This window comes from Lucilia sericata, unplaced genomic scaffold (genome assembly GCF_015586225.1).
Source record: "Lucilia sericata isolate MDLA Ls3-8-SP2 unplaced genomic scaffold, ASM1558622v1 Contig000621F_arrow, whole genome shotgun sequence".
In the NCBI taxonomy this organism is placed as follows: domain Eukaryota; kingdom Metazoa; phylum Arthropoda; class Insecta; order Diptera; family Calliphoridae; genus Lucilia; species Lucilia sericata.
The window spans coordinates 27,956-52,278 of record NW_023994627.1 but is presented as its reverse complement, the minus strand read 5'-3'; the positions used below and the strand labels follow the sequence as shown (position 1 = coordinate 52,278).

The following is a 24,323-nucleotide window of genomic DNA, read 5'->3' as shown; positions in this document are numbered from 1 at the left end:
CTAGTTCAGTTCTAGTTCAGTTCTAGTTCAGTTCTAGTTCAGTTCTAGTTCAGTTCTAGTTCAGTTCTAGTTCAGTTCTAGTTCAGTTGAGTTCAGTTTAGTTCAGTTGTAGTTCAGTTGTAGTTCAGTTCTAGTTCAGTTCTAGTTCAGTTCTAGTTCAGTTCTAGGTCAGTTCTAGGTCAGTTCTACTTCGTTGTAGGTCAGTTCTAGTTCAGTTCTAGTTCAGTTCTAGTTCAGTTCTAGGTCAGTTCTAGGTCAGGTCTAGTTCAGTTCTAGTTCAGTTCTAGTTTAGTTCTAGTTCAGTTCTAGTTAAGTTCTAGTTCAGTTCTAAGTTCTACTTCAGTTCTAGTTTTTGATAATTATACCATATACCACTATAGTGGTGAGGGGCGTTAGTGCTGATGTTTGTAACACCCAAAAAAATTGGTCCTACAAGCACCTCAGGATCACTTTCTTAGTCGATTTAGCTATGTCCGTCTATCCGTCTGCCTGTCCGTCTGTGTGTTCATGTAAACCTTGTGCACACGCTACGTTTCGCAATTTTGAGGATAATTTTATTAAATTTGTCGTATTCTCTTCTTTTGAGGACGAAGCCTATTAAAAGTGGTTAAAATTGTGCCCATTATTACGCATGACCCCCATACAATCGTACCCCCGAATATTTCATTTGAGCTCAAAAATTTGGTAAATGTTTTTGTATTTTAAAATTTGAGAAACTTAGTTTTATATAAGTCTTAATGATAATGCTGATTTTCGTTATGATCTGGCCTCATTTGATGCTATCCCCCATATAAAGTGCCCTTCAGAAAATGACTTGATGTTCAAAATTCACTTATAAACAATAGTATCGCGATGATATTCTGCATAAATAACTTTAATGTAGACGTAAATTCCTCTACCAAAATGTATAAGGATAGGTCATTATTAACCCCCTCTCCACCATATAACCCCACTTTTAGAAAATCATTTTAATTTTGTCAACAAATTCTTAACATAGTTCTGAATTAACGTAAAAATTAAATTAAATACTTTATTATTACAAAATAATCAGTCACTGGTGTAGGCTATCATATGGTCGGCAGACTATAAATTCTAACTTGTTTTTTTATTTCTCTTTTACCGTAATTTTTGATAAAACTATTTATAAAAGTAAAATTTTTTAAATATTTTCGATTTAAACAAAATTGTACTTTTTCTTTTCAGAATTTTGCTATTCATTCTCATACCTATCCTTGGTATCATTCGAAAACTATATGCGCCCTGGTAACGTATGAGTGTTATTGTTATAGTTTTTAAGCAAATATTAAGTATACTCTAAGGGGTTCTGTTTAGTAGTATACTATACATTAGGGTGGGTCGAAAATAGGCTTTTCGCTCGGATCAACTTCTAATAGAGAAATTAAGTTTTTTCACAAAATGAGGCTTTAAGTATTAATTATTGCACAATTTTATAGCAAAATCGTAGTGTCTACAAAAAAAAAAAAAGATGGAAAAACTCAAAATTGGTTAAAAAATGGTTGAGTTATTAAAATTTCCCCCGAGAATTTTGTGATTCTGAAGACATGTAAAAGTAAATATAAGAAAATTTGTTTTAGTTTTGAAACATGTTACAAACAAATATTATGTTTATCTTTATAAGATTCATAAATGTGCTAGTACGAATTTTTGTTCAAATTGGATAACGCTTACTTGGTTTAGTCTGTGGTCAAAAAAGGGCCATTATTTTAACAGCATCTCCAAAACTCCATTTTCAAACTTTAAAAAATTTTTGTTAAATTGATTATTAAGAATTAAAGTTTTCTATACTGGATATTATAAAGGATATATATAAGAATTAAACACAGAAAGAATGAACTCAATACCTCTCATAGTTTTACCGTACCTGCGATGTGAAATTGAAGGATTTCGGGAAAAAGGCAGTTTTTGCCATTAAATAAGTAAAAATTATATTATTACCAATTGTTGCTTAATTTTGATCAATTAAATTGCGATTATTATTTCCGAGTCCATGAAAAGTTATTTCTGATAAAACTTCCGAAATTAACAATCATTAACCCTCTAAAAACCGAGGTCAAAATCAAGTTTTTGTATATTTAATATTCTTCATTAAAAATAGCAAAATATTGTGTATTTAATTATGAATTCATTTTCATATTTAATTATGAATTCAGAAATTTAGGAATCAAACTTCTTCAAAAATTAACCCTCTGTCATACTTGGTGTCAATTCAAGACCGATTTTTTTAAACACTACAAAAAACACTTTTAAAAAGGAATTTTTTTAAATTAATTTTCTTAAAGAATTAATGGATATATATCCAGTATTTGGTTTCATAAATATCCATCAACAAATTAACAACATCATGCTCTTGATTTTGACCCCGGTGTTTAGAGGGTTAATGATTTTTAGTTTCGGAAATTTGATCAGAACTAACTTTCCATGGACTCGGAAATAATAATCGCAATTTACTTGATCAAAATTAAGCAACAATTGGTAATAATATAATTTTTACTTAATTATTGGCAAAAATTGCCTTTTTCCCAGGGGCCGTAACAGTTATAAGTTATATCAAAAAAGTTAATTTATAACAGTTATTTTGTGACTTTAAAAATAAAAATCCATCTGAAAAAGTTATTTTTCAACCTAAAAATAAAAATTCAAATGAAACTTTTAAAAGTTTAAAATAAAAATTATTTGAGGAGTTTAATTTTTTCCGTCAGAAAATAATACTTATTTGAGGAGTTTTATTTTTTCCGTCAGAAAATTACAAATTGATACATATTAAAGAAAATTTTCCAAAATCTTCTCTTTTTATAGAAAATATTCAATAAATGATATATTTTTATAATACTATACTGAGATGTAGTATACAAACAAATTCATTAAAGCCGCCTATAAAATTCTCCTACTTGTTAACAATAACTTTAGGTATTCGTTTATTTGTTAGTGAGTGTGAGTGAGTTGAGCATTTGTTGTTTTTCTCTCCTTGATAACCATCATTATTGTCTTGTTTTTCTTCTATTTTTTAAGACTTTAATGTGTCTTGAATTGATGTTGTTGTCTTGTCATCTACTACTACTACAAGTAATTTATGTGTGTGTGTTTCTATATGCGTAAGTAAGAGTGTGTGTGTGTATAAGTTGTTTTATATTTCTTTCAACATTAATAAAAAACATGACCAACATGATTTAACGTCTCAGTGATTTTGTGTGTTTTTCTTAAGATTTTGTGGTAGAGATTTCTTAAGTTTATTACTTTTGTTGTTTTTATGTTTTTTTGCTTTTTATCACTTGGCAATTTGTTGTGGTAGTCAAAAAAAATGATCAATCAGCTCACATTTTAAGGCAAATTGTTTAATAACAGGCCATTTGAGTAAAAAACTACAGAACATTATTAGCATTTTAACACTAAAATAAAAACTAAATTGCTCAACATTAAAGGAAATTGTCGGAGTAGAATCTATGACTCTTTTAAGAAATCAAAAAAATTAACATATAAATAGTTTAAATAAAATATATTTAAATTAATGTATCTAACTTACCGCCTTTAACATGAACCTCCCGACTTAACACAGTGCCGACAAGATTTCTTAATTTACATCTGAAAACAATAAGAAATATTTAAAATCTTTAATCATATTTTATTTCTCTTAATAAACTTAACAGAAACAAACAAAAATTAAAAAAAAAAAAACATGCAAAAAGTACCAAAAAAAAAACTGTTAACCATACCTATAAACACTAGAATGAACTTCATGGCGAAATTTTTCAGCTGTAAATGGATAAAACATTAAGCTGCCATTGGATGTCTGCACCACCATGTCCTGTTGTGGTGGTATGGGAGTCCATTCGACCTTAAAAGAGAAAGAGAGAAAAAAAAACAAAAAAAAATATGAAAAAATATTCCCTAAATGAAATCTAAAAAATATTAATGTCTTAAAACAAGCGAAAATGACAAAACAAAAATTCTTATCCTTAAGCCGTATAAACGAAAGGTATAAAATGTTCAGGCAAAGAAAACTCATTTATTTAATTTAATTAAAAAATTTAACTGTAGGAAAAACCTTTATTAAAATGTCCTTAATAAGTGACATTTTCTATGTGAAAAATTAATGGTGAAAAACTTTTTGTTTTTAATTTTCTAAATGCTTATTAATTTTCTTCACATAATTAAATTTAATATTCTGTTATAAATTTATTGCATTTTGTGGTTCAGGTTTCCATTTGTAAGTGAACACATACTTAGTTATATTACATATAAAAATGTTCTTAATTAATTCTGTTCTACTTCTGTTCTGTTCTAGTTCTAGTTCTGTTCTAGTTCTGTTCTAGTTCTGTTCTAGTTCTGTTCTAGTTCTGTTCTAGTTCTGTTCTAGTTCTGTTCTAGTTCTGTTCTAGTTCTGTTCTAGTTCTGTTCTGTTCTGTTCTAGTTCTGTTCTAGTTCTGTTCTAGTTCTGTTCTAGTTCTGTTCTGTCTGTTCTGTTCTAGTTCTGTTCTAGTTCTGTTCTAGTCTGTTCTAGTTCTGTTCTAGTTCTGTTCTAGTTCTGTTCTAGTTCTGTTCTAGTTCTGTTTAGTTCTGTTCTAGTTCGTTCTAGTTCTGTTCTAGTTCTGTTCTAGTTCTGTTCTAGTTCTGTTCTAGTTCTGTTCTAGTTCTATTCTAGTTCGTTCTAGTTCTGTTCTAGTTCTGTTCTAGTTCTGTTCTAGTTCTGTTCTAGTTCTGTTCTAGTTCTGTTCTAGTTCTGTTCTAGTTCTGTTCTAGTTCTGTTCTAGTTCTTCTAGTTCTGTTCTAGTTCTGTTCTAGTTCTGTTCTAGTTCTGTTCTAGTTCTGTTCTAGTTCTGTTCTAGTTCTGTTCTAGTTCTGTTCTGTTCTAGTTCTGTTCTAGTCTGTTCTAGTTCTGTTCTAGTTCTGTTCTAGTTCTGTCTAGTTCTGTTCTAGTTCTGTTCTTAGTTCTGTTCTAGTTCTGTTCTAGTTCTGTTCTAGTTTGTTCTAGTTCTGTTCTAGTTCTGTTCTAGGTCTGTTCGATTCTGTTTCTAAGGTTCTGTTGCTAGTTTCTGGTTCTAGTTCTGTTTCTAGTTCGTTCGTTCTAGATTCTGTTCTAGTTCTGTTCTAGTTCTGTTCTATTCTGTTCTAGTTCTGTGCTCGTTCTGTTCTCTAGTTCTTTTCTAAGTTCTGTTCAGTTCTGTTCTAGTGCTTTCTAGTTCTGGTCGAGTTCTGTTTCCTAGTTCCTGTTCAGTTCTGTTCTAGTTCAGTGCTGTTCATCTTCTAGTTCAGTTCTTAGTTCTTTCTAGTTCTGTTCTAGTTCTGGTTCTAAGTTCTGTTCTAGTTCTGTTCTAGTTCTGTACTAGTTCTGTTCTAGTTCTGTTCTAGGTCGTTCAGTCTGTGCTAGTTCTGTTCTAGTTCTGTTCTAGTTTGTTCTAGTTGTTCTAGTTCAGTTCTAGTTCAGTTCTAGTTCAGTTCTAGTTCTGTTCTAGTTCTGTTCTAGTTCTGTTCTAGTTCTGTTCTAGTTCTGTTCTAGTTCTGTTCTAGTTCTGTTCTAGTTCTGTTCTAGTTCTGTTCTAGTTCTGTTCTAGTTCTGTTCTAGTTCTGTTCTAGTTCTGTTCTAGTTCTGTTCTAGTTCTGTTCTAGTTCTGTTCTAGTTCTGTTTAGTTCTGTTCTAGTTCTGTTCTAGTTCTGTTCTAGTTCTGTTCTAGTTCTGTTCTAGTTCTGTTCTAGTTCTGTTCTAGTTCTGTTCTAGTTCTGTTCTAGTTCTGTTCTAGTTCTGTTCTAGTTCTGTTCTAGTTCTGTTCTAGTTCTGTTCTAGTTCTGTTGTAGTTCTGTTGTAGTTCTGTTCTAGTTCTGTTCTAGTTCTGTTCTAGTTCTGTACTAGTTCTGTTCTAGTTCTGTTCTAGTTCTGTTCTAGTTCTGTTCTAGTTCTGTTCTAGTTCTGTTCTAGTTCTGTTCTAGTTCTGTTCTAGTTCTGTTCTTTTTCTGTTCATTTTCATTTCGACTAAAGTATTTTGTTACTCACCTCCGGTGGCGGACTGCCGTGTCCTGAACATTCAATAAGTCCACCTGAGTTATTTGAGAATTCAACACGATGTGCGGGTTCGTGAAGAAACACTGGTCCTTGTAAATCCAAACCATTAATGCCAATGAATAGGTGAGCTGCGAAAAAGAAAAATAAGAAAACATAAATATGTATTTTATATTTAATTACATTTATTTTAATGAGCATTAGTTTGGCGGTTTTTGCAGACAGACGAATTTTGTGTGTTTTTGTCATTTAAGGAGTATTATTTAAAATAAATGCGGTTTTATGTTTTCATCTTAAGCATTTAAATTATTTCTTAGTATACACACCTAACTATGTTTACAAAATTTAGGCCAAATCAAATTTTCTAAAAACGTTTAAGGGTGTTACTTAAATATAAGTTTAATTTATAAATAATTTAAATTGTTGCGCAAACAACTAAAACTTGAAAACTGTTTTTCCATGATGTTAGATTTTAAAAAATAATAAAATTTTTGATATCAAGGGACACCCTTGAATGTGAGTTGTTTTATAAATTCTTGACAAAAATTGTGTTTTCACTCTTCGTTTTCTCTTTAGCGCCAACCGCAAAATAACAAGTTGGTATAGAAACCTAAAAACAACATGAAGGATGAAAAAAAAACTTAAATAGATACAAACATAAAGGCGGTTTGTTTAATTTCATTGTAGCCTTAATGAAAAAAGTTTATAAAATGGTTGTTCCTTGTTAATGCATTTTATACAACTACTTTGTTTTAATGAAGCTGACTAACAGGGATTGGCCATGATAAAAAGGACGAACATTTGTGGTTGTTTTTATAAAAAAATAAGTTAAGATTATGGTGAGTTTCTAAAAAGTAACCAAATTAAAGGTCTTTAATTAGATTAATATACATTAAAAACAGGAGAAATTCCATCAACTATAGAATATCATAAGATCACTCTGATTCCAATAGTTCTACAAATGTTCTTTCTTAATTGTTGCATTTAAACTTTAAACATTGCAGAAAAAAATTGTTGTTTTTAAACAAACTTCTACTTATGACCTTTTTTCTATCTTATACACAATAACTTATAATAAAAAACTGCTGCAAATTATAAAAAGCTCTACATTAGTCATGGTTACGGATGCGAATATACATCTAGCATGAATGAGTTGGAAAAACTTTTTTTTCCACTTCTCTAGTTTTGCAATCAATCAAAGTCCATTCATTTTAATGGATTTTTTTTATTCAGGATTTTGCAGGTTGTATTTGTTTCTATAATAAACTTTATGCTAAATGTTTAAATGAATTACAAATTAAATTAAAATAAAAATAGAACAAAAATACTAAATGCATTTATGTTCGCTTCACATGTCCAAGTTGAGAGCAAAAAAAATGAACAAAATAATAAATCTATAAGTAAAAGTTCTAAAACTTTTTTTATATATACGAAAACACATGCGAGTGACTTTTGAGAACTTGTAGACAGTTTTGACTGATTATAATTTATTAGTTAATTAGAGAAAATGTAAATGTAAAAAAAGGAAATAATTGTGTCAACTAGAAAATTTTGTTTTAAATCTAACATTAAAATGTAACATCATTTTAGTTGTCAGTTATTTCTCTAAACTATGTAGATGTTATCTTAAAACAAGTAAGAGTTCTATATTCGGCTGTGCCGAATCTTATTTACACTTCACCATAGCGCGTTAAACAAAAACAGTCAATTCTCAATTTCTAAGTTCAATATTATAGAAAATGAAAAAAGTACCTTTTAAAGAACAAAAAAGTACCAAAATGTCCCCTTTTATATGTTCTCACTTACTCTGGGTTGTACATGCTTAATTTCATGCTTCAAGGGTTCAATTTTATAGAAAATTCAAAAAGTACCTTTTGAAGAACAAAAAAGTACGAAAAATTCCCATTTTATTGGTTTTCACTTAATCCGGCTCTACTTAATTTCATGTTTTAAAGTTCAATACTATAGAAAATTCAAAAAGTGCCTTTTGCAGAACAAAAAGTACCAAAAAGTCCCCTTTTATATGTTCTCACTTACTCCGGACTGTACATGCTTAATCTCATGCTTCTAAGTTCAATACAATAGAAAAATCAACAAGTACCTTTTGTACAACAAAAAGTACCAAAAAGTCCCCTTTTATTGGTCCCCACTTAATCTGGGCTCTACGTGCTTAATTTCATGTTTCTAGGTTCAATACTATAAAAAAACAAAAGGTACCTACCTACCTTCTGAAGATGAAAAAGTACAAAAAAGGCCAATTTTATAAGTTCTTATTTACTCGGGGTTCTACATGCTTAATTTTATGTTTCTAGGTTGAATATTATAAAAAAATTCAATAAGTACCTTTAGAGGTACCCTTGCTGATTTATAATAGGAAACTTCTCGAATGTATGTCTGAAAGAATTGTTGAAGATGTGGATCTTGAAGATATCTGGGGTCTTCAGAAAATTAATTTCAACATACATACTGACAGAGACACAGATAGACGGACGGACATAGCGTAATCGGCTCCGCTATCTATAAGGACTCGGAATATATATACTTTACTGTCCTATCGATCACTTTTCTATAGAAAACTGTCCTGTCGATCATTTTTCTATAGAAAACTGTCCTGTCGATCATTTTTCTATAGAAAACTGTCCTGTCGATCATTTTTCTATAGAAAACTGTCCTGTCGATCATTTTTCTATAGAAAACTGTCCTGTCGATCACTTTTCTATAGAAAACTGTCCTGACGATCACTTTTCTATAGAAAACTGTCCTGACGATCACTTTTCTATAGAAAACTGTCCTGACGATCACTCTTCTATAGAAAACTGTCCTGACGATCACTTTTCTATAGAAAACTGTCCTGACGATCACTTTTCTATAGAAAACTGTCCTAACGATCACTTTTCTATAGAAAACTGTCCTGACGATCACTTTTCTATAGAAAACTGTCCTGACGATCACTTTTCTATAGAAAACTGTCCTGACGATCACTTTTCTATAGAAAACTGTCCTGACGATCACATTTCTATAGAAAACTGTCCTGACGATCACTTTTCTATAGAAAACTGTCCTGACGATCACTTTTCTATAGAAAATTGTCCTGACGATCACTTTTCTATAGAAAATTGTCCTGACGATCACTTTTCTATAGAAAACTGTCCTGACGATCACTTTTCTATAGAAAACTGTCCTGTCGATCACTTTTCTATAGAAAACTGTCCTGTCGATCGCTTTTCTATAGAAAACTGTCCTGACGATCACTTTTCTATAGAAAACTGTCCTGTCGATCACTTTTCTATAGAAAACTGTCCTGTCGATCACTTTTCTATAGAAAACTGTCCTGACGATCACTTTTCTATAGAAAACTGTCCTGACGATCACTTTTCTATAGAAAACTGTCCTGACGATCACTTTTCTATAGAAAACTGTCCTGTCGATCACTTTTCTATAGAAAACTGTCCTGTCGATCACTTTTCTATAGAAAACTGTCCTGTCGATCACTTTTCTATAGAAAACTGTCCTGTCGATCACTTTTCTATAGAAAACTGTCCTGTCGATCACTTTTCTATAGAAAACTGTCCTGTCGATCACTTTTCTATAGAAAACTGTCCTGTCGATCACTTTTCTATAGAAAACTGTCCTGTCGATCACTTTTCTATAGAAAACTGTCCTGTCGATCACTTTTCTTTAGAAAACTGTCGATCACTTTTCTATAGAAACCTGTCCTGTCGATCACTTTTGTAAAGAAAACTGTCCTGTCGATAACTTTTCTATAGAAAACTTCACTGTCGATCACTTTTCTATAGAAAACTTCACTGTCGATCACTTTTCTGTAGAAAACTTCACTGTCGATCACTATTCTATGGAAAACTGTCCTGTCGATCACTTTTCTATAGAAAACTCTCCTGTCGATTACTTTTCTATAGAAAACTGTCCTTTCGCTCACTTTTCTATAGAAAACTGTCCTTTCGCTCACTTTTCTATAGAAAACTGTCCTGTCGATCACTTTTCTATAGAAAACTGTCCTGTCGATCACTTTTCTATAGAAAACTGTCCTGTCGATCACTTTTCTATAGAAAACTGTCCTGTCGATCACTTTTCTATAGAAAACTGTCCTGTCGATCACTTTTCTAAAGAAAACTGTCCTGTCGATCACATCTCTATAGAAAGCTGCCCTGTCGATCACTTTTCTATATATACTTTATGGTATACCAAACATCAGAATAAACGCATAATAGCCTCCCCATTATAGTGGTGTAGGGTATAATTACAAACGAAATGACCTTCTCACGAAGATGAAGGGTACACAAATTTGTAAAATTAAGTTTTAATGTAATTTCTTTTTTCATCATTATTCGTACAGACAAATATTAAGCAGACAAACTGTACCTATGTACAATGTATGTACTTCTTATTGATCACTGAGTAACAAAAAAAAAGAGAACAACAAAACACAAGAATTTAAAATGTAAAAACATTTTTTAGAAAACATACACTGTACAAAAACAAATGTGAAGTAAATAATAATTACAAGAGAGAATAAAGCAAAACTCCGCTTTGAAAAAAAAAACTCTCCACTGAAACAAATATGTAAATAGAAATGTAAACAAAGCTTAAAATACAGCAAAAAAAAAAAATAACAATATAACGACAAGTAGAAATTTTAATGTAAATAGTGATTGAGAATTATAGGACAAAAGGAAACAGAAAAAAACAACTTTAATGTATCGGTATATTTAATTGTTGATGTTTTAATATTTTTATTAAAAGAAAATACATACATTTGCTGATTGTTTGATTGAAATGATTGTTTTGTTTATACTCTTGCAGATAATTATGCGCACCTAATACCTGTTAAAGTACATAACATACTATTGCTTGATGATAAAAATAGTACGATATAAATTGACCACAAACTAAATAAATTGATTTGTAGTTAAATAAAAATACCCTGGAAAAGTTTATGTGTGGTGTTGGAATAACTGATTATTATAGCCTGTTGTACTTGATCTATTTTGAACTGAATTAAACAGCTGTAAGCAAACATTAATTGATTTTAAAAAGCAGTCCCTCTTTAAAATTCGCAGAAACTTGATTAAAAATTTACCCTTATTATAGAGAAGACTACAGATATCTTTGTAGTCTAGACTTTAGTCTTGACCATAGAGCATTCTGCAGTGTTGACTACAGATCAGTCAATAGTCACATGAACACAAAGCATTCTATAATCTTAAGTATAGAATACTCTATAGTATTGAATACAGATCAATTAGAAATAGACTTTAGTTTTGACCATAAAGCATTCTATAGTTTTAACAATATATCACTCTACAGATTTGACTATAGATCATTCTTGAATAAAGTTCACTCTATAGACTTGACCACAGATCATTTTATAGTTTCACTGCAGATCACTCTATAGTTCTGACTATTAGGCAGAGAAGAATAAAAATTCTTAATTGTTTGTTTTATTGTTTAAAAAAAAATTGTTACGTACTTTGAAATATTCTTTGTTTGATGTTTCTCAAAATATTTTTTGATGTTTCTCAAAATATTTTTTTGGTTGATGATGATCGTTCTAGCTGGATCTTTTCTTGAAATTGTAGAACTTACTTTAAGGACACTATTTAATAACATTTGAAAGCTTTTCTTAATCAATTGTTTATAAAACATATAATAGAAAATACAATACAAAAAGTGTTAGAATTCCTCTCCAATAATGTTCCAGGAAGAACAGTAATTGACAGACCCCAAATAAATTTAGGGAACTTTATATTTTTATAACCTACACCACTATAGTAGGAAGAGTATTATGCGTTTGTGCTTTATGTTTGTAACACCCATAAATATTGGTCCTACACCCATCTTAAAGTATACCAATCGGCTCAGATTCACTTTTGAGTCGATTTAGCTATGTCCTTCTGTCCGTCCGTCTGTCTGTCCGTCTGCCTGTCCTTCTGCCTGTCCTTCTGCCTGTCCGTCTGTGTGTCCATGTAAACCTTTTGCGCACGCAATTTTCAAGATAATTTTATGAAATTTGACACATTCTCTACTTTTGACCCAAGTACGAATCCTATTAAAAAAAATGGTTAAAATCGGTCCATTATTTCGTATAGCCCCCATACAACCGTACCCCTGAATAGGGCTTTTGAGCTCATAAATATGTTAAATGTTCTGGTATCAATTAAAAAATCGGCAAAACTTAGTATTTTATAATTCTTAAAGTATACCAATCGGCTCATAATCACTTTCTGAGTCGATTTAGCTATGTCCGTTTGTCCGTTTGTGTATCCATGTACTTGTGCGCACTCTAGAGTTCACAAGATTTCGAGATAATTTGATGAAATTTGGCACATACTCATCTTTTGATCCAAGGACGAAGCATATTGTAAATCGTTAAAATCGGTTCATTATTTCGTGTAGCCGCATACAACCATATTTAGAAAATCCCTTTTTTGTCAACAAATTGTTAAAATATTTCTGAATTAAGGTATAAATTATATTAAATACTTTATTATTAAAAAATAACCAAAATTTTTAATATAATCACTGGTGTAGGTTATCATATGGTCGACCATGCTCGACTACAAATTCTTACTTGTTTTGTTTTTTCTATCTATCAAGACAATATCATACTAATAAATAAATTTTGTTACTTTTTCAGAATGATTTTTACTACAATAGATGATTCGGTCTGTCCTAAGAAGACTGTTAACTAGATGGGAAGATATCAGAAACTGCTACTGTAACAATTTAAGGATAAATTTATACATATATTAACATTATTTCTGTTAAATAACAAAAATAATTAATTGTTTGCAAATTTTTACAAAAATATTTGAAATTTTTACATATAATAGCAATTTTGTATGATTGAATTCAATTTGATAATTAAGATATATTAATATGTATTATATTATTAATCTTATTTATTTATCACTTATCTTTTATGTAGAATCAACACAATAAAATGTACATATGTATGCAAATTACCAGGCGCTTAGGAGAGTGTATTATAAATAGCAGTTACACGATTTATTTATGTATTTATTTTACCATTCCTTTTTATTACTTAATTAATATAGTTTACATAAAGCAAAAACAATTAAAATAAATAAAGAAAATAAACAACAGTAAAACAAACATATTTATTATCATGTTCTTTTAAATATTTCTTATTTTTAAAGAAAAGTATTTACAAAAGGTATGTATGTATTCACACATTTATTTGCATTTTGTCATCCACTTCCTTTTTATATACAACTAAATACGGGAATGTTAAAAAACTAATTATTCAAAAATCTATGAAAATACCAGGAGAAGAGAAATTTTAGCAGTCAACTTTATTACAAACATACACACATATATAATTTGTCTAAATAAAAACGTTAACAAAAAAGCTTTAGTTTTAAAATTTTCTAAAATATTAGGAGAACAAAAAAAGTAGTTAGCATGGAATTAAAACAAATATTTGTAAATAAAATGATCGTACTTTTTTTCTTTCTTCTTTCTCTTCTTAAGGAACATTTAAATATTATTCTTAAATTTAAAAAAAGTATTAGGATTACATAAATCCTAGTAGGCTTAATATCTTTATATACTTTTTTTCTTTTTTCATCTTAAGAAACCGTTATATGTTATACTAAAATTGAATAAAAGTATTAGGAGCTCATAAATCCAAGTAGGTTAATTTCTTTATATACTTTTTATATTTCATAAAGTTGGTAACTCTACTATAATTCTAGATTTTTGTAAATACTGAAAAAATACTAGGTAAACAGAAATTATAGGCTGATTTCTTAAGAAAATTATTGCTTTACTTCATGCTTACTTATTTATATTCATACTTACTTAAGTACTTAAGGGTAATGATTTTAGATTTCAAAATCCCACAAAAATACTAGGAGAACATAATATGTAGCAAGCAGCTTTTTTCATATTTTCTTTTATGTACATAATAGAGAAAAAATTAAATAAAACTCCAAAACAAAAGTAAAGTAGAAAATATAACAAGTAATCATAATGTTTAGCAGAGGACTTTTCCTAAGTTTTAAATAAGGAACACTGCTACTGTAATGTTCTCTTATACTTGTTATAATTACCAGGGAAACAGAAAATATAGTTAGAGTTAAATGATATTGCATTTCTTTAATTTTCACCTTGTTATTTAATAACACTGGTAACCCTATACAAGTCGTAGTTAATTTTTAAGTTTTCTTAAATTTCATGAAAATACCAGGCAATCAGAATTTTGCGTAAGCACTGCTTGTTCGAAGGAAATAGTTTTTACAAACCCAGGACGAAATATTTGTATGCTATTTTAAGAAAACAAGAAAAATGCTAGGAGAACATAAAATATAGAAAGTGATGTTTGTTTATTATTTGTTTATTTATTTTCTATTTAAAATACTCATACAGGTACAAAATAAACACTGAAAAATGAAAACAAATTAGAAGAAAATATAACAGGCTTTTATAATTTTTAGTAAGCAGTTTTAATTTTTATTTTCTATATTTTGTTTCAATTAATTTTCAATAAATAATATAAATAAAATTATAAACAGTCAATGCAAAATTGTTAAGTATCAACAGGGAAACAGAATAATAAGTAAGTAAATAAAAGTTATTATATATACATACATATGTATACACATACATTACTTTTGTTTGTTATCTATGTATTTAGAATGCTGTTAGCCTGTTACATACAAAAATTTTATGTACTTGCAATTAAACGTATGTAAAAGTAAAGAAACTATTAAAGTATTATACATACCAGGCTTTAAGAAATGCTCAGAAGAAGCTCAGAAATTAAAATAAAATTGTTTATGTTATTGATATTTTGTTTATGTTCTTTAAAATTTTATTTAAATTTTTTTCAAATTTATATTTATTTATTATAATTTACATTATATATGTATATAATAAATTTATTACTTATCTAGATACATATGTATGTATTTTTTATATTGATATAAACTCACAATAATTTAATAGTTCTTAATAAATTTTATTTAAAATAACAGGAGTACATAAATTCTAATAAGATTTTTATGATTTATGTATTTAAAAGAATTTTATATAAAAAAGAAGTTAAAAAACATACAAATCATTGCATCAAATATTGATAAATAAGAAAATATCATTATATACTCTCTTTCTCTTTTGTTTTATATTGCGTTTTTTACATATTCTGTCATATTTTATATACTCTATAATTGGTATAACTATACAATTTAATAGAAATGTGACATTTTTATATACTTATATATACACATAAGTTTGTCATGAAATCCTAATAGATAGCGGATGTATGTCCGTCTGTATGTTTATAAAAATTAGTTTTTAAAAGACCCCAGATATTTTCGAGAACCGAATCTTCAATAATTCCGTTAAACATACTTTCAAAAAGTTTTCTATTGAAAATCAGCAAAATCGGTTCATAACTAACTGAGTTAGAAGCAAAAATCTGCCACTAACTCTGAAAATTTCTTCAAAACTTATAAATAAAAACCTAGAAAAACAACAGCAACGAGATAAAGCTGTTATATTTGGGTAATACAGCTCTTATTTGTTTTGGGGTTGAAATTTGTTGGTGGTTAGGTAATACAGTTGAATTTCTTTCTGCTTATATTTGTTTGTTTGTGTGTATGTTGTGAGTGACATGTGTGCAGAGTGATAGGTCGAGTTGATGCAGATCTAAAATGTAAAATTATAAAAAAAATGCAAAAATAAAATAAATTAAAATTTTACAAAATCAAAATTAAATTCTTAAAAATAAGGAGTTCTTAGCTTATATACCCTTCACCATAGTGTACAAAAACAGTTAGTATGTAATAAAATTACAAGAAATTAAAATCAAAAAATATCAATAGGGAAACGAAAAAGTACCTGAAAGTCCCTCTTTTTAGAGATTTGAATGTTGGATTTTATGTTTCTATGTTCAATATTATAGTAAATCCCTAAGTACCTTTTGAAGAACGAAAAAGTACGAATAAGTCCCTTTTTTAAACATGTTCTCATTTACTTCGGGCTCTGCATGTTTAATTTCATAGTTCTAGGTTCAATATTATAGAACACGAAAAAAGTACCTTTTGAAGAATGAAAAAGTACCAGAAAGTCTCGTTTTATATGTTCTCATTAACTCCAGCATCTACATGCTTAATTTTATGTTTCTACGTTCAGTATTATAGAAAATTCAAAAGGTACCTTTTGATGAACGAAAGTACGAAAAAGTAAAGGTCCCCATTTTATATGTTCTATATATGTTTTACATGTTTTTAGGTTCAATATTATGGAAAATTCAAAAAGTACCTTTTGAAGAACGAAAAAGTACCAAAAAGTCCCATTTTATAGGTTCTCATTTACTCCGGGACCTACATACATGCTTAATTTCATGTTTCAAGCCAATAACAACACACAGTTTTATCCGAAACGAGTTTCTCTTGCACTGCTTTCATTTTATAAACAAGCAATTGCAAGAACAAAATTTACGGTATGATTATGTGTGTTGTTGTAGCTGGTTTATTATTATACCCTTCACTTTCGTAAGAAAGGTATGAATGTCGAAGTGCTTTACGTGAACACTTGCCGTATTGGTCTACCACTGTGAAGGTCTTTTTCTACGACTGGGTGAACTTCTTTGACAACTCACCACCGCCCCTCTGTATATCTTACACACGGGTGTCAATTTTTGTCCATGGTTCTGCTGGTCCATGTACAAGAACTTTGCTCAAGTACTCGAACTATCCAAATTGGGGAATGACAGGTGTCATGAGTCAAGCTCAATCTAAAGCCGACAAGGAAAAGACAATCATTAGTTTAGAGTCAATAGACAACGTAGCATCAAACCTGATTGATATTATGACTAATACTCATAACACTAAAGCCTTCACATCAGCCCAATATGAATTGAGGTGACCTCCTAAATCGACCAACTATTAACAACTTCGCCAACGTCTCAACAAAATCTTCCGCCACTTTAAACGTCACTCCATCTGACATTTCGACTTGTTCACAGATACTACTCAGAATCCATCTCATTCATCAGATATAAGTATCCGATATATAAATAATATATATTCTGGATGCTTATAGATAGCAGAGTCTATTTAGCCCTGTTCTTCTGTCTGTCTGTGTGTATGTTAAAATCAGTTTTCATAAGATGTTATATACTTTAACAGGTATTAGGTGCTCATAAATTTCTGATAGAGAATAAACAAAACAATCATTTCAATCAATCAGCTTTAAAATATTTCTGTACATATGTAAATAAATATACATACATACATATGTATGTATTCTCATTTAAAAATGTTGAAACATCAACAATTAAATATATTGATACATTAAAATTTTTTGTTTTCTTTTGTCCTGTAATTCACTATTTACATGTTGTTATTTTTTTGCTGTATTTTAAGCTTTGTTTACATTTCTATTTAGTTGTTTCAGTGGAGAGTTTTTTCAAAGCTATATTCTCTCTTGTAATTATTATTTACTTCACATTTGTTTTTGTAACGTGTATGTTTTCTAAAAAATGTTTTTACATTTTAATTTCTTGTGTTTTGTTGTTCTTTTTTTGTTTTTCAGTGATCAACAAGAAGTACATACATTGTACATAGGTACAGTTTCTCTGCTTAATATTTCTCTGTATGAATAATGATGTAAAACAGAAATTACAAAAAACTTAATTTTACAATTATGTATACCCTTCACCTTCATATGTACATATGTATGTATGTTGTCATTCTATTTGTAATTTCTATAATATAATTTTCGGATCCTATGAAGTATATAAATATGGGGACTTTCATGTCAAGTGACCCTACTCAAAAAATCCATTTCGACGAAATATTGGATAGTAGGTTAGATAGTAGGTTTCAGCTCTATTAGTCAAGAACTGCCGAACTTGTTGGACATTTTGGTCATACAAGGTTTTATTCAAATGTGTGTAACTTTTTAGTTCAGATAGCTGTTGACCATATGCATATTCCGAGTCCTGATATCTTCTAAATCTTCAACAATACTCTCAAGCATGCCTACGACAAGTTTCATATTTTAAATCAGTAAAATTGGTTTTTAAATAACATAAATAGGATCAAAAATCAAAGACAAGTGAGAACCTATGAAAGGGGTCTTTTTGGTACTTTTACGTTCTTCTAAATGTACTTATTGCTTTTTTTAAATATTCAACCTAGAAATATAAAATTAAGCATTTACAGCCCTGAGTAAATGAGAACCTAAAAAATAGGAATATTTAGTACTTTTTTCTTCTTCAAAACGTACTTCACTTTTTGAATTTTTTATAATATTGAACCTAGAAACATGAAATTAAGCATGTTGAGGCCGGAGTATGTGGGAATATGCAAAAGGAGACTTTTTGTACTTTTTCGTTCTGTACTTTTTCGCCCTGAGTAAATAAAAACCTATAAAATGGGACTTTTTGGTACTTTTTCGTTCTTCAAAAGTTACCATTTGAATTTTCTATAACATTAAACATAGAAACATGAACTTAAGCATGAAATGATGACTTTCTTGAACCTAAAACCATGTAATTAAGCATGTTGAGCACGGATTAAGCGAGAACCTATTAAAGGAGTCTTTTTGGTACTTCTTCGTTCTTTAAAAAGTACTTTTTTCTATAATATTCAACCTAGAACTATAAAATGAAGCATGTAGAGCTCGGAGTAAGTGAGAACCAATAAAAGGGGACTTTTTGGTATTTTATCGTTTTTCAAAAGGTACTTTTTGATTTTTCCATAATATTGAACCTAGAAACATGAAATTAAGCATGTAGAGCCCGCATAAGTGAGAACCTATAAAATGGAACTTTTTGGTACTTTTTCGTTTTTCAAAAGAAACTATTTGAATTTTCTATAATATTGAACCTAGAACCATGAAATTAAACATGTAAAGCCCGGAGTAAGTGAGAACCAATAAAAGGGACTCTTTGGTACTTTTTCGTTTTTCAAAAGAAACTTTTAGAATTTTCTATAATATTGAAGCTAGGAATATAAAATTAAACATTCAGAGTCCTAAATTAATGAAAATCTATAGGAATATATTTTTTGTAAACTGATTTCAACGTACACATGGAAAGACAGTCAGACAAAAGGACATTTGAAAACAAACTTATCTAAAAAGAGGGTTGCGTTCGACGGACAGACGGACATCGCTAAACCGGCTTCGATACCTTTTAGGAGTTACAACTTGTATGTGCATCTTCTGAGGTCACAAAATTATTCTTTTTAAATTATGAACAAAATAACAATCAGTATATCACCCTTCTTACGAAGGTGAAGGGTATACAAATTTATATTATTTTTTTTTTTTTTTTGGTTTTTTTGACAATATTTTTTTAATTAAAATTTTTTACATGAATGTATATTTTAATATTAAAAAATCTAACAAGCTTTATAACAAGGTGCTGGATAAATTAACACTACATTTGGCTTTTTTCTCCATATTTATTTTTTTTGAAAATAAACTTGTTTCCTTGAAATATAAATGCCAAAAACCACAAACCACTAAATTCATATTTAAACTAAAAAGTAAAATAAAAACGAAAAACAAAAATTGTAACCCTGACCATTAGCTAACAAGCTCAAAATGAATAAAATACTTGGAATGGACAAAAATGTAGCAATTAGATATTTAATGTTTTTTATGCACAGTTATAACGAAAATTCATATGGGAAAAATATAATACTTAATATTTGTTAATTAACTTTATTTATTATTAAAATTTAAAAACAGAAAATTCATAGACGTTTGTTGGTTTTAATTGAGTTTAAAATGCAAAAAAAAAATTAAAATGAAACAACGTAAGATCCTAAAGTTTAGTTCTACCAATTTTCTAGATCAGTTCTAGTTCAGTTCTAGTTCAGTTCTAGTTCAGTTCTATTCTAGTTCAGTTCTAGTTCAGTTCTAGTTCAGTTCTAGTTCAGTTCTAGTTCAGTTCTAGTTCAGTTCTAGTTCAGTTCTAGTTCAGTTCTAGTTCAGTTCTAGTTCAGTTCTAGTTCAGTTCTAGTTCAGTTCTAGTTCAGTTCTAGTTCAGTTCTAGTTCAGTTCTAGTTCAGTTCTAGTTCAGTTCTAGTTCAGTTCTAGTTCAGTTCTAGTTCAGTTCTAGTTCAGTTCTAGTTCAGTTCTAGTTCAGTTCTAGTTCAGTTCTAGTTCAGTTCTAGTTCAGTTCTAGTTCAGTTCTAGTTCAGTTCTAGTTCAGTTCTAGTTCAGTTCTAGTTCAGTTCTAGTTCAGTTCTAGTTCAGTTCTAGTTCAGTTCTAGTTCAGTTCTAGTTCAGTTCTAGTTCAGTTCTAGTTCAGTTCTAGTTCAGTTCTAGTTCAGTTCTAGTTCAGTTCTAGTTCAGTTCTAGTTCAGTTCTAGTTCAGTTCTAGTTCAGTTCTAGTTCAGTTCTAGTTCAGTTCTAGTTCAGTTCTAGTTCAGTTCTAGTTCAGTTCTAGTTCAGTTCTAGTTCAGTTCTAGTTCAGTTCTAGTTCAGTTCTAGTTCAGTTCTAGTTCAGTTCTAGTTCAGTTCTAGTTCAGTTCTAGTTCAGTTCTAGTTCAGTTCTAGTTCAGTTCTAGTTCAGTTCTAGTTCAGTTTCTAGTTCAGTTCTAGTTCAGTTCTAGTTCAGTTCTAGTTCAGTTCTAGTTCAGTTCTAGTTCAGTTCTAGTTCAGTTCTAGTTCAGTTCTAGTTCAGTTCTAGTTCAGTTCTAGTTCAGTTCTAGTTCAGTTCTAGTTCAGTTCTAGTTCAGTTCTAGTTCAGTTGTAGTTCAGTTGTAGTTCAGTTCTAGTTCAGTTCTAGTTCAGTTGTAGTTCAGTTCTAGTTCAGTTCTAGTTCAGTTCTAGTTCACTTCTAGTTCAGTTGTAGTTCAGTTGTAGTTCAGTTGTAGTTCAGTTCTAGTTCAGTTGTAGTTCAGTTGTAGTTCAATTCTAGTTCAGTTCTAGTTCAGTTCAGTTCTAGTTCAGTTCTAGTTCAGTTCTAGTTCAGTTCTAGTTCAGTTCTAGTTCAGTTCTAGTTCAGTTCTAGTTCAGTTCTAGTTCAGTTCTAGTTCAGTTCTAGTTCAGTTTCTAGTTCAGTTCTAGTTCAGTTCTAGTTCAGTTCTAGTTCAGTTCTAGTTCAGTTCTAGTTCAGTTCTAGTTCAGTTCTAGTTCAGTTCTAGTTCAGTTCTAGTTCAGTTCTAGTTCAGTTCTAGTTCAGTTCTAGTTCAGTTCTAGTTCAGTTCTAGTTCAGTTCTAGTTCAGTTCTAGTTCAGTTCTAGTTCAGTTCTAGTTCAGTTCTAGTTCAGTTCTAGTTCAGTTCTAGTTCAGTTCTAGTTCAGTTCTAGTTCAGTTCTAGTTCAGTTCTAGTTCAGTTCTAGTTCAGTTCTAGTTCAGTTCTAGTTCAGTTCTAGTTCAGTTGTAGTTCAGTTGTAGTTCAGTTGTAGTTCAGTTTAGTTCAGTTCTAGTTCAGTTCTAGTTCAGTTCTAGTTCAGTTTCTAGTTCAGTTCTAGTTCAGTTCTAGTTCAGTTCTAGTTCAGTTCTAGTTCAGTTCTAGTTCAGTTGTAGTTCAGTTGTAGTTCAGTTCTAGTTCAGTTCTAGTTCAGTTCTAGTTCAGTTCTAGTTCAGTTCTAGTTCAGTTCTAGTTCAGTTCTAGTTCAGTTCTAGTTCAGTTCTAGTTCAGTTCTAGTTCAGTTCTAGTTCAGTTCTAGTTCAGTTCTAGTTCAGTTCTAGTTCAGTTCTAGTTCAGTTCTAGTTCAGTTCTAGTTCAGTTCTAGTTCAGTTCTAGTTCAGTTCTAGTTCAGTTCTAGTTCAGTTCTAGTTCAGTTCTAGTGTTTTCAGATTAAAAGCCGCAACAAACATTCACAAACATAAAAATTAACTTAAATATTTTTAAATTTGTTACAAAAGTTGCCACCTTCATTTATTCCCAATTAATCAAATTATTATCATTTTTTTTTTTATTTTTCTCTCTACTCCCACAAAGTTCATTAAAATAATTATAGAAAATTTTTAACTGACGCCCCTAGCTACGACCATGACATAAACTTTTCTGCAATGTATTGCAGACGTTAAGGGAAGAAGCAAAAAATATAGCGCTCAACTTATTTGCATTAAATGCAAAACGTTGAAAAAGAACGGAAATAAAACGGAATAAACTTTTTGTATTTACTTATATTTTCCCCTGTTTTTTTTTAATAATAGTTTTTCTTCTTAAAATAATGTACCGTAGAAATAAGAATACATCGAAATAATTCTACAAAAGCTAAAAAACAAATGAATGATGAAGGGAAAATGTAAGAAACAGGATGTTGCATTTGAAAAATTCATATTTGATGAGAATTTAAATGCGACTACAGAGCCGAGGCGCTTATTAAAAGTTACAGAGGTTTAACATTTTTTTTTAAGTTTTAAATTATTGAAATGTTTTAATACAAAATAATTGTTTCTATTATGCTTGTAACCTTGGTTTTAAGGGAGCGGAATATGTTAATAATATAAGCAGGTGACTAGAACTGCAGTAGCAGAATTAGCAGAGCTAGAAAGAAACTAAAACAGAACTAGAACAGAACTAAAACAGAACTAGAACGAAACTAGAACAGAACTAGAACAGAACTAGAAGAGAACTAGAAGAGCACTAGAACAGAACAAGAACAGAACTAGAACAGAACTAGAACAGAACTAGAACAGAACTAGAACAGAACTAGAACTAAACTAGAACTAAACTAGAACTGAACTAGAACCGAACTAGAACTGAACTAGAACTGAACTAGAACTGAACTAGAACTGAACTAGAACTGAACTAGAACTGAACTAGAACTGAACTAGAACTGAACTAGAACTGAACTAGAACTGAACTAGAACTGAACTAGAACTGAACTAGAACTGAACTAGAACTGAACTAGAACTGAACTAGAACTGAACTGAACTAGAACTGAACTAGAACTGAACTAGAACTGAACTAGAACTGAACTAGAACTGAACTAGAACTGAACTAGAACTGAACTAGAACTGAACTAGAACTGAACTAGAACTGAACTAGAACTGAACTAGATCTTAACTAGAACTAGAACTGAACTAGAACTGAACTAGATCTTAACTAGAACTGAACTAGAACTAAACTAGAACTGAACTAGAACTGAACTAGAACAGAACTAGAACAGAACTAGAACTAAACTAGAACTAAACTAGAACTGAACTAGAACCGAACTAGAACTGAACAGAACTGAACTAGAACTGAACTAGAACTGAACTAGAACTGAACTAGAACTGAACTAGAACTGAACTAGAACTGAACTAGAACTGAACTAGAACTGAACTAGAACTGAACTAGAACTGAACTAGAACTGAACTAGAACTGAACTAGAACTGAACTAGAACTGAACTAGAACTGAACTAGAACTGAACTAGAACTGAACTAACTAGAACTGAACTAGAACTGAACTAGAACTGAACTAGAACTGAACTAGAACTGAACTAGAACTGAACTAGAACTGAACTAGAACTGAACTAGAACTGAACTAGAACTGAACTAGAACTGAACTAGACTGAACTAGAACTGAACTAGAACTGAACTAGAACTGAACTAGAACTGAACTAGAACTGAACTAGAACTGAACTAGAAACTGAACTAGAACTGAACTAGAACTGAACTAGAACTGAACTAGAACTGAACTAGAACTGAACTAGAACTGAACTAGAACTGAACTAGAACTGAACTAGAACTGAACTAGAACTGAACTAGAACTGAACTAGAACTGAACTAGAACTGAACTAGAACTGAACTAGAACTGAACTAGAACTGAACTAGAACTGAACTAGAACTGAACTAGAACTGAACTAGAACTGAACTAGAACTGAACTAGAACTGAACTAGAACTGAACTAGAACTGAACTAGAACTGAACTAGAACTGAACTAGAACTGAACTAGAACTGAACTAGAACTGAACTAGAACTGAACTAGAACTGAACTAGAACTGAACTAGAACCGAACTAGAACTGAACTAGAACTGAACTAGAACTGTCTTATTGCATATTGATATATTTTGGGTTCCCATTCCAATTTAAATTTACTTTTGCAAAGTTAAATTTAAATTTTTTCATCATTATAATAAACAAATCTGCTATTAGCATTGCTAAAAAAATAAATAAAACAAATCGCTAAAAATAAAAGACAGACCAAAAAAAATAGGTTGTGTCTGATGAAAATAAAACAATCATCAACAAAACATCACAGTCATCATCACCAGCACAATACTACCAGTGATCATTAAAAAATCACTTCTTTTTTTCAAAAGATTTTGTTTCGCTAAAAATGGGTGTGTCTTATAAATAGCGATGAAT

The 24,323-nt window shown here is 30.1% G+C and overlaps 1 protein-coding gene and 1 long non-coding RNA gene across 2 annotated transcripts in view; one reads left to right on the top strand and one right to left on the bottom strand.

Annotated features, from left to right (window-relative positions):
* Nucleotides 1-13,138, top strand: part of LOC119606773 — a 114,048-nt gene extending 100,910 nt beyond the window's left edge. Inside the window, exons 3-4 of the long non-coding RNA XR_005231688.1 lie at nucleotides 1,204-1,263; nucleotides 12,669-13,138. This is a non-coding gene — a long non-coding RNA (uncharacterized LOC119606773). The remainder of the gene's footprint in view (nucleotides 1-1,203; nucleotides 1,264-12,668) is intronic.
* The window catches only part of LOC119606772 (Down syndrome cell adhesion molecule-like protein Dscam2), a 144,011-nt gene that overhangs the window by 93,302 nt on the left and 26,386 nt on the right, over nucleotides 1-24,323 (bottom strand). The window contains 3 exon segments of the mRNA XM_037960355.1: nucleotides 3,542-3,600; nucleotides 3,732-3,853; nucleotides 6,008-6,144. Of these exon segments, the coding sequence (XP_037816283.1) occupies nucleotides 3,542-3,600; nucleotides 3,732-3,853; nucleotides 6,008-6,144 (318 nt within the window).